The sequence below is a fragment of the Podarcis bocagei genome, assembly GCF_964188305.1.
Source record: "Podarcis bocagei genome assembly, chromosome: 7".
Lineage (NCBI taxonomy): Eukaryota > Metazoa > Chordata > Lepidosauria > Squamata > Lacertidae > Podarcis > Podarcis bocagei.
In genome coordinates, this window is record NC_138132.1 from 26908377 (window position 1) to 26919266 (window position 10890).

Here is a 10890-nt window from a genome sequence, read left to right on the forward strand (position 1 = left end):
GGCCCATCCTAAACCAGGATGAATCCAGGTCACTCATTCAAGACACTCACCCAAATAATCCTGGGAACTGTAGTTCTGTTGCCTACAAAGCTACAATTCCCAGCATCCTCAAAGGTTTCAGGGCACACGTTCTGCTTTATTTCCAACTGGTGCAACTCCTTAAAGCTGCCTGCTGGAATCAGCTAAGTTTGTATACCACAGCCGTTCCATTGGAGAGGGCTGTGTGTGGTTCCACTTTTGCTGAGCTACAGCCCAAGGGTGCCTTTCCAGAGGGCAATAATGCGGCAACAGACACAGCATTGCAGGACAACTAATAAAGCAGAATGCTGTGTGGATGCCCCAGTATAAACCCACCACAAATGCACTATGATTGTGCCAATAATATGTTGCAGAACTCCTCCAACCCAATCCCCAGTCTAGAAGGGTTGTTTTTTAAAATATTTACATATTTACATTTATTTCCCTCCTTTCCTTCAAGGAGCTCAAGGTGGTGTACATGGTTCTCCTAGTTTTATCCCAAACACCCACAAGATCCCGCCCTGCTTTTGCCTTCTTGGGGAAGCTCATCCCCTCCTTCTGACTGAGCTGATATTCCCCCCAGACCCTGGGGCGAAGGAGGCACTGGAAGAGGTGGGTGAGCTTGCCGCCTTTTGGGGGCTCCTATACCTTTAAGGCAGAGGATGGGAGCTAGGAAAGGGAGGGCGGTCCCCCTCCCCCAGCAAGCCCCGCCTCCGATTTTGCCTTTGAATTTATTTCATCCCATTGTGTAGCCTGAAGATCCCAGCCTGGGAAGCAGAGAGATCTTTGGCTTTGGGAAGGTAGAGGGAAACAGGACGGATCCTGCTCTCCAACAAGTTTGCATCATCTTTCTTTTCTTTGCAAGAAGAAGAAAAGCATCAGAGCCAGGTTGGAGGGAGAGAAGGTGTGTCTACTTTGGAGGAGATGGTGGTTAATTTTTAGCATTTGTTGATGGGAGGACCCTGGGGTGGCAGTGTCTGCGTATAGTAGGCATCCCACCCACCCCCATTGCCGTTTGGCCAGGATTCTGGGGGGTGGGGTGGGGTGGGGGGCAAATGCAACAGGGCAGAGGTGTGTCTGTGTGAGAGAGGGTTGGGAGGGATTGTTTTTAGCATTTGATTTTAGTATTTTTAATATATGCTCTTATTGTTCTGTGTCAACCGCTTGGAAGTTTTGATGATTAAATGGTATATACATCTAATTGAATGAATGAATAAAAACAAAAGGTCATTATGTTATGATGTGTGGACTGGCCCTAAGGAGTCAAGATCTAGTTTTGCAGTAGAACTGGCATGTTAGAATCCTGAGGGTGTAGCATGAACTGTGGAATGATTCCTTTTTCTATCATCTATTTTTTTATCATCCATCCATCCATCATCTAATTTATTTATTTATTTACTTACACTTGGTTGCTACCTTTCTTCCATGCAGAGCCTCTGCTTTCCAATTGGTCTCTCATCCAGGCACTGACCAGACCCCCGACTTGCTTAGCTTCATCAGAGTAGGGACTGAACCATTGAAATGGTTCATTAAAAGTTAACACAGCAGGAAGAAAGATTTTTAACTCCCCCTTTTCCCTGTTGAGCTAATTTTTTACTTGCAGGGAAATTTTATTGGTCTGCTTGTTTTCAAAGCCTGCCCTGCAGAGCATTCCAGAGTGGTTGCCCCCACCTCTTGTCCAAAGTGGTACATGCCATTCTGCCACCTTAGAACCTGAGCATCTTGTTCCCCTTTTGCTCCGTGATATGTTTAGACCAGGTTGGATATGGGCTGAAGAAGGTGGGGATGTGGTATTTGGGTGATGGGCAGGTTTGTGCTTGTGCACAAAGGAAGGCCTTAGAAACTAGGAATCCATGAGCGGTGCTTTGATGCGTAGCCGTGACCTGGAGTTTTGAGCCTTCAAAAATGTTTCATGTGGTCCTCATAGGCTTCTTCCACCAGCCTGCCACATTGACAGTCAGGGTGATTATTGCAGAATGATAAAAACGTAACCACGCTTTTTTAACCTATCGAGTTTGCTTCTGGGCAGACCAGGAGTCTCAGGATGGTGCCCCCAGCAGGGATAACATAGCACTGTGAATCAGAAAGCCTCCAGTTCAAACTGCACCTCTACCGTGAACACAGTAAGTGGTAGAGCATCTGCTTTACATGCAGAATGTCCAGGTACAATCCCTGGCATCTCTAGGTAGGGCTTGTAGAATCTCCCCATCTGAAACCCCGGAGAGCTGCTGCCTGTCAGCGTGGGCAGTACTGAGCTAGATGGACAGTGATCTGACCTAGTCAGTATAAGACAGCTTTCTCTGTTCCTATGTATGTTCCCCTATGTCCTTTAATGGTTGTTGGCATCCGCCTGTCTCGAGAGGCAATAGAGTGCCTTCAGGAGGTGAAATCAAATCACTGCATTAGCAAGTGACCTCCCTGGGTTGCAAGCCTGGGCAGTGTGGGTGTGGAGGTCCTGGGCCTCCCAGACGGCTCTTGGCCTTGCTGATCTAGTCCAAACAGAAGCCGTGTGCCATGGATATTGGCCTGCTCCATGTTCCCTAGGCTTGGCAGAAGATCAGGAAGAAGACCTTCCTCCATCGTGTGACTCTTCAAAGGAGCAGAACAGAGTGTCAGCGAGGGGGTGGGTCAGACATAGCTCAGTGCAGAAGGTGGCAGGTTCAATCCCTGGCATCTTCAGACAGGACTAGGAGAGACTTGCTGAAACCCTGGAGAGCTGCTGCATGTCAGTGTAGACCGTACTGAGCTAAATGGATCAAAGGTCTGACTCTCTATGAGGCAGCTTCTCATGTTTCTACCCTCCCCACCTCACCAATGCTCATAGATGGCCTAAGAAAAAGGCATAGGAATATGCCTTATGCCAGGCCAGACTGTTTGGCCAACTGGCCCAGAACTGCTTGCTCTATCTGGCAGCATTTCTCCAGGGCCCTGGGCAGGGGTCTTTCCTGCCACCTGTGATCCTTTTAACCTAAACCTTCTGCATGTAAAGCATATCCTTTTCTACTGATCAGTGGTCCCTATTAGATCTCTTAGCCTCAATTCACACATTTGTCAATATTATTAATTTCTTACCTGCCTTTCACCACGAGGTTGCAGAGTGAGTTGCAGCAACTGAAGAATACAGTATTAAACTCAGTTAAAACTATTTACATATATGGAAATAATAATGCTGACTTACCTTACAGGGTTATTGTAAGGATACATGAAGACTCTTGAACACTCAGTGCTGAGCCCCAGGAGATAGTTTAATATGGCAACCTTTCTAGTGCTAAGTAGTTCTTGGTTGGGTTGGAACGTCAGTTGGGAACGTCATCTCTGCCACCTTGATCTTTGTGGAAGGAAGGAAGGCTGTAATTAACAAAACAGAGTCAATGTTTGGATTTCTGCCTTAACCAGCTGCTCCGATAGAAATGAAATGGTGACACTTAAAGAGAGTTTTGAGGATGGAATGGCTCAGGTGGGCTTCATTCGCTGAAGACGGTACTGTTAATGTGTCCAGTTTGTACACCCAGAAGTTTGGCATAGTTTGGCGTTTATGTAGCCATTACTGGAGAACCTGTGGTTCAGAACTGACATGCTGAGTGACTGGTTTGAACTGTTTTGGCAACTTTAGTGTTTTAACAACCCAAATCCTAAAAAAGAACCTAGAGCAAGCTTACATGAAGTGCTGCATAATGCTTGTATAACTATATAGTAATCCATGTTAAGAGATTGTGAACACTGTCCTAGGGCTGGTAATTGATTTGTAATCCTTGCATTCCAAATCTACTGTATATAGTCCTCACTCCAAAGAGCTCATGGTGGCTTGCATTGACCTTCCTTTTCTCTCTCTCTATGGCAACCCTGTGAGGTAGGAACATAGGAGGCTGCCTTAATGCCAGCTCAGGCTATTGGCCTATGGAGCTCAGTATTGTCTCTGCTGGCTGGCAGCTGCTCTTCGGGGTTTCAGAGAGAGTGCTCCCAGCCCTACCTGAAGATCCCAGGGGTTGAACCTGGGACCTTCTGCATAGAAAACACAACACTCTACCACTGAACTACATACAGCCCTTTAAATGGGAAGGTGAGCTTTGCAAGAGTGAGGACCTGAATTCTGGTTTGCCTGCTCTCTGACCACTACACTACACTATACCACACTGGAACGCTCATCTGTTTCTTCCCATTTTGCTCTTGTGGAGGAACGTTACTAGGCAGATTTTATTCTCTCTAAGCAAACTGTGCAGTGTTCTAATAATTACCTCTTTCCTTCATCACCAGCCAGGATCATTCGCAATTGGAGTTGTGTTGGAAATGACCCCTCGGGATTCTCCCAGTGCCATCCTGGGCGCTTGGGAGCTCCTCTTCCTCCTTGTTGCCCCTCTCTCCGGCCAGCTGTGCCCAGTCCCTTGCGAGTGCTCAGAACCGGCCCGCACCGTGAAGTGTGTCCAGAAAGAGCTGACTTCCATCCCAGCTGGCATTCCTGGATATACCCGCAACCTCTTCATAACCGGCAACCAGATCGCCCACATCGGCAGCCAGGATTTCAAGGGGCTGCCAAATTTGGTCACGCTCTCTCTGGCCAGCAATAGGTAAAGCTCGCTAGAAGCTGGGGAGCAGTGCTCAAAAGAAAGTGGAACCAGAGGAGGACACACACACACACACAGGAACGTAAGAAGCTACCATATACCAAATCAGAACATAGGCCCATCTTGTCTGCACTGACTGGCAGCTCTCCAGGGTTTCAGATAGGGTTCTCTCCCAGCTCTATCAGGAGATACCGGGCATAGAGAACTAGGAACTTCTGCATGCAAAGCAGATGCTCAACTGCTGAACTTCCCCTACCCAGTTTTTTTAGAAGGCAATGGAGTTCATACTGTGTTTGAAATTAAGGAACTCAACAAAGGAAATGAAATAGGCCTAGGGAGGAGCGTGGCCTAGGGATAGTTTGGAAGGCCACACAGAGAGTTGCCTAGTGTGGGTGGCATTTAGTGCTCAAGCCTGAGCTCTTCCACCATGTTTATGGTAATTTGAAGCAGTCATGGCTTCCCTCAAAGAATCCTGGGGGAAGTAGTTTGTTGAGGATGTGGAGCAGCGGTTCTCAACCTGTGGGTCCCCAGATGTTGTTGGACTACAACTCCCATCATCCCTGAGTTCTGGCCTTGCTAGCTAGGGGTGATGGGAGTTGTAGTCCAACAACATCTGGGGACCCACAGGTTGAGAAAGGCTGAGTGGAGAGTTGTTACAATGCCCCATCTCCCCTCACGGAGCTGCAATTTCCAGAGTGGCTTATGAAATCAATCCCTCTTCCCAAGGAACTCTGGGAAATTTAGCTCTGTGAGCTGTAAATGTTTATAATGTACAAAGCAGGTGGGACCACCGAGAGCTTTTAATACAAATATATAAATATGTAGATGTCGTCTCAGAAAAGGTATTCTCCCTTCTGTCACAACAGCTTCTTCCACCATAGCACCTTATGTACACACACACCCCACCTAAAAATAAAGCATGGCTTTTGATTTACAACTATTGCTTCTGTTCTTATTCAAATGTTATGCCCATATATCCCCTGACCAGGGGTGTGCCCCATTGAAGTCACTGGGGCTTACTTCTGAGTAGACTTATATAAGATTGCACTGCTGATTTTGAATAGACAAGTATCGTGAGAAGTTTCTCTTCTTCTTTCTTAATACTAGAACCCGGGGTCATCCAGTGAAGCTGAATGTCAGGAGATTCAGGACAGGAAAAATAGAGTATCTGTTGCAGTCTTCTGTAGCATTCACCCGGAGTCAGTGTTCCCTGGTCTGTGCTTACATGTCCTGCCACCTTTGCTGTGGAGATAACAGGCATTACCATGGCAACAGGCTTGTCGGAGACTGCAATTAAAGCTCTAGACTGATGCTCTGGTGCCCTGCCTCCTTTTCATTGGTGGCAGGGAGTATAAGGGGCAACCAAACTCACTGACTTCTGAGGTCTTTGTATCAGAGGCACGAGGCCTCTGCAACCATCCAGGAGGCTGGCTGGGATAGCTGCAGTGCCTGCCAAAAGCTTAGGTCTGAGTGCAAAGGGGCCATGGAAATGAGCCTTTTAAAAAGGATAACGGGCTCTTCCATAGGACTCTCCTGTGGAACTGGGAACCAACAGCTCTCAGGAACATTATTATTATTATTCAATTTATATCCTACTCTTCCTCCCAAAGAAGCCCAGGCAGCAAACACATTACTAATTAAAACATTTTCAAAAGCACTCTAAAAACAGTTTAAAAGCATTATCTCAACCAGTGATTTCAAGGTTGCCAGAAACTGGACCTTCCAGTTTTTAACCTGCTGAAAGGCAATTAACATAGGAGACAGATGCACTGCACCAGGGAGGGTATTCTGTATTGGGGGAAAGGCCCTGTCGTGTGTCAGGCAGCTCCTAGTGGCAGCGCCACCACCAATAAGGCCTCACCTCCTGATTGTAGGGTCTGCGATGACTGACATTGGGGAAGGTGCTCTTTTAGGCACATTGGTCCCCACAACCAGATATATCCTTCTGAAATTAAATAATATATATATATATTTTTACATCTAATTCTACCTCTAAAAAGAGCAATCAAACTTCATTATTGAATAAACAGCAAGGTTATTTATTTGCCACTTAATGCCAAAATAGGGTTATAACTGGTATAGAAGTATAAAAACCAAAACACAAGCAATGAAGTAGAAACATCCATCATCGAAGTAAAACAATTAAAGCACACAGTAAAGTGATCCTGTTAAAACATCTATCATTAAAATATGCTCTAAAACAATCCCATTAAAACAAGGACTTGGGCCAAGAAATAAAGGGAAGGCCCATCTGCTCAATCTGCGTTCCTGTTGATGCACTTTTCTACATGCAATGAGTTTTTAATGTGACAGATCACTAATATATGATACGGTCTTCACTTTGCTGTATAAGGTGATGCAGCCCGCAATTCTCACTTCGCTTTGAAATGAGGCACAGCGAAATATCTCAACCAAAACTTTTCCAAAGTGAATTGTTTTAAATTATTTTTGGCAGTTGAATCATCCAGCTCCCCAGCTCTGGAAAGCTAGGAATACCCACCCAAGATCTCATCAGAAGTCAGATGGTTCTGTGAGATCTTGCGAGAACATCCCAGAACTGGTGCACCAATTAATAATAATAATGATAATAATTCATTAGTTATATGCCACCCATCTGACTGGGTTGCCCCAGCCACTCTAGACAGCTTCCAATAAATTAAGCACATTGACCACAGGAAAACATTAAATACTTCCCTATACAGGGCTACCTTGCTTGCTCCCCCCCCCCCAAGGTAGAGAGCTTAGAAGCTCGTTTTACACTGATCCTCAGAGTGTTATCATTGAGACGTTATTACAGAATGATTTAGGTTTGGTCTTTCCTCTCTCTCTCTCTCCCTCCAGGATTAACACCATAGAGTCACAGGCCTTCTCTACTCTCCAAAGCCTGCGTTACTTGGACCTGAGTCATAATCTTTTGGCTGCCATCCACCCCAATGCTTTCAATGCTAGGAACAACTCCATCCGAGAGCTGAACCTCAGCCACTCGCTATGCAACTCCTCCGCCATCCGCCCTGTGGCGAATGCCCTGGCCCAGGGGGGCTTCCAGAACCTCTCCAGGCTGGAACTCCCCAGCAATGAAATTGTCTACTTGCCAGGTGGCATGTTCTCCACGCTCTCCAAGCTCGAGCATTTAGACTTGAGGAATAATTCCTTGGTGGACATCAAGAACTCCACCTTTGTTGGCCTTGATCTTAAGTACCTTGATTTGACCTCGAATTCCTTCAAGACCCTGAGGAGAGAAGCGTTGTCTGCCCTCAGGAGGCAATCGCACCTCCGCCTCTTCCTGAAGGACAACCCCTTTGTATGCAACTGCGACATAGAAGACCTGGTGAACTGGCTGAACCAGAGCCGGCTGGTGGTGGATGTGGAGAAGTTAGCTTGTGCCTTCCCACAGGAACTGAAAAATGCCTCCCTGGTGGAATTGGCTGGGGCAGATCTGGAGTGCCACACCAGCCAGCATGGCGAAAATGTTCTTCAGACATCCTACGCGGCTTTAGGTGCAGTCCTAGGAGTCATTGGTGTCATCTTCCTCTTTGTGCTTTACTTGAACCGTAAGGGTATCAAGACATGGATGAACAGCATGAGGGATACCTGCCAAAGTCTGATAGAGGAGTATCAGTATCGCTATGAAATAGACTCCGATCGCCACATCACGCAGGTTTCGGCACTGGATGTATAATGCTGTTGATAGCTTGGGGGGGGGGGCTTTCCAATGTTCCTTTGCTGTGTCTATCAGGCACCCTGAACTGATGGCACCCATAGTTTTTGGAAGTGGGCTGTTTAGAAATGCCTTCTCTGCCGTTGAAAACCCAAGCCAATTAGGACAGAGGGACCTGTGGATCAAAACTCTGGGTGTGGCCTCAAAGAGCCTCCTTTTATATTTATCCTTAACATTCTGCAGGTGGTTTGGCTAATTTGAAACGCAAAAGGAAGAGCATATTGCAGTTCTAGGAGCCAGCTCTGCAGAGAACGGAAAGAAGATGTCACCATTCTGATGGGATGTGCTGTCACCAAAACGTTTAGCCTCCTGGAGGACCAGGAGTCTAGAATCTTATCCTGTTGAGTCTTAAATATTCTGGGGAGTCTATTTTTGTCCTGTTTCAACAGGATCAGTTATCTGTCTTGCTCATTGAGTAACAGGTCCATGAGATGGTGTGGTGCTTATGTCAGATATGGCCAAATAACTTTGGTCTTCATAAAGGACCTCTCTCAGCAACTGCACCGCTTCTGAGGACACATGGGGGAATGCTATGGTGGTATGCTTGGTCAAAGGCCCCAAACCTCCAGCATGCTAAGAATAAGCATGCTTGAGGGAAGACTAGCTTAGAATCATATAGTTGGAAAGGACCTGGAAGGTCATCTGGTTCAATCCCTACTCAGTGCTGGATGCAACTACAGCATCCCTGGCAGATAGTCATCCAGCTCTGTTTAAATAAATACCTTCGGTAAAGGACAGCCCACCACAGTCTGTTCCACTATGAAAAAGCTCTGTTGGGTATTTTCTCCTGACGTCAAGCTAAAATTTGCTTCCCTGCCTTCTCTGCCCATTGTTTCTCACCTCTCTGCCATACAATTTTTCCATGTGCAAAGAACTTGTGACAGCATTAAATCTTGCCATTGTCTTACCCTTCACCTTCATTCTCCAATAGTACAGTTATAGGAGAGCTGCTATACATTCTTTTTCTGAGCATAGAGATCAGCCTGTGGCAAAATCCACAGCATTATTCCACTGGACAACAGAGGAATCTTATTTGTCTCTTCCTTCTTAACTAGAAACCGATGGGTCTGTTCTTCTCCTTGCTGGTATCAGCAGTGTGCTCATCAGAAATCAAGTAGGGGCTCTTCACTGGGTTTTGGAATAGTGTTGGCAAACTCCACAATAATGCTGCTAAATTCAAGAGTACATTCTCTGTCCCACCCTTGGGTCTTCTGAACAAAAACAGTGCCTGGTGCAAAGAGCTGACTTTGATCATGGTTGAAAGCATTTGCTTTGAGCTGTCATTCCTTTTGTTTTCAAATCCAGCTCAGCCAAAGAATCAGCTATGTGGCCTCAGAGACACTGTCCTCTCTTAGCTTGGTCAGCAACGTGGTGATGTGAACAATAGCCATGGCAATGATAATGGTCCACCTACCTTACAGGGTCATTGTAAGAACTACTAAGAAGTGTATATATGCCAAGTGTTTTATTTCCTGCAGTGGCCCTTGTAGATAGGGATGGGGAACTTGGAAACCTGTAGGGATGTAGCAACCTTTTTCCAACTCCCATCAGCTTCAGCCTGGATGGCCAATGACCAGAGATGATGGGAGGTGAAGTCCAACATCTTAAGAGCCGCAGCTTCCTCCTCCCAATCATAGAACCATTTTGAGCTTAAGTAACAGAAATCTCACTGAATTTAACAGGGAGTAAACATAGAGAGGGTTGCAGCCAAAGTTATGCAACACTGATCTCCTTTCCCCAGGAGTTCTAAGGAGGAATAAATACATTTTCTCCTGCTGGTCTTAAGCATATAGCTGTTTGCCCCCCCCCCCATGATGTATTGCATTTAAGGGCAATAATTTCAAAATTAGAACACTCTAGGATATTTTCAACATGTCCACAAATGATTGTAGGAGGACACAACTCAAAAAATAAAATGCAAGTTTGTCCTTACAGGGAAATATTACTTTGTTCTGGTTTTCAGTACTTAACACAGTGCCTGCTGTTGTGACAGACAACGATGGTGCAATTTTATTACTCTTCTTTTTTATTACTCTTCTTCTGATACCAGGAGGGGAGACAAAATATTGACAATCACAAAGCATAAAGCATTTCAACTAATGCAACAAATATTTAACAAACAAATAAAAAACCGAGGCAAGACTTGTTTCAGTGATTAAAGCAAGAGAAGAGGAGGAGTTTGGATTTGATATCCCGCTTTATCACTACCCTAAGGAGTCTCAAAGCGGCTAACATTCTCCTTTCCCTTCCTCCCCCACAACAAACACTCTGTGAGGTGAGTGGGGCCGAGAGACTTCAAGAAGTGTGACTAGCCCAAGGTCACCCAGCAGCTGCATGTGGAGGAGCGGAGACGCGAACCCAGTTCACCATATTACGAGTCCACCGCTCTTAACCACTACACCACACTGGTTCTGTGTGATTATGGACCACAAACAGAGAACAGCACCAAAACCCGCAGCACCTGCAATAACTCCACCCACTTAACATTTTTGTATAGCAATACATTTGGCAGTGCAGTGACGTTACACCCATTTTCTAAACCACTTCGCTGGGTGCTGCTAGCGCAGGTGGAAAAATCCACAACACAGCAGT

At 45.9% G+C, this 10890-nt stretch overlaps 1 protein-coding gene across 3 annotated transcripts; it reads left to right on the plus strand.

The window, feature by feature from the left end:
* The first annotated feature begins 237 nt into the window (after positions 1-237).
* Positions 238-9940, plus strand: LOC308591821 (trophoblast glycoprotein-like). Of its 3 annotated transcripts, none has more exons than XM_081202783.1 (3): positions 238-922; positions 4273-4583; positions 7422-9940. In XM_081202783.1, exons 2-3 carry the CDS (start codon positions 4306-4308, stop codon positions 8257-8259), a joined length of 1116 nt encoding a protein of 371 aa, XP_081058909.1. In that variant the 5' UTR covers positions 238-922; positions 4273-4305; the 3' UTR covers positions 8260-9940. The 3 variants fall into 3 exon arrangements, with proteins under 3 accessions (XP_081058909.1, XP_081058910.1, XP_081058911.1); XM_081202784.1 differs by having other exon boundaries at positions 4277-4583; XM_081202785.1 differs by lacking the exon at positions 238-922 and having other exon boundaries at positions 4252-4583.
* The last annotated feature ends 950 nt before the right edge of the window (positions 9941-10890 follow it).

Coding starts and splice junctions, on each gene's coding strand:
- LOC308591821 (XM_081202783.1), top strand. CDS start 4,306: ATGACCCCTCGGGATTCTCCCAGTGCCATCCTGGGCGCTTGGGAGCTC. Junction 4,584..7,421: donor CTCTCTCTGGCCAGCAATAG/GTAAAGCTCGCT, acceptor CTCTCCCTCCAG/GATTAACACCATAGAGTCAC.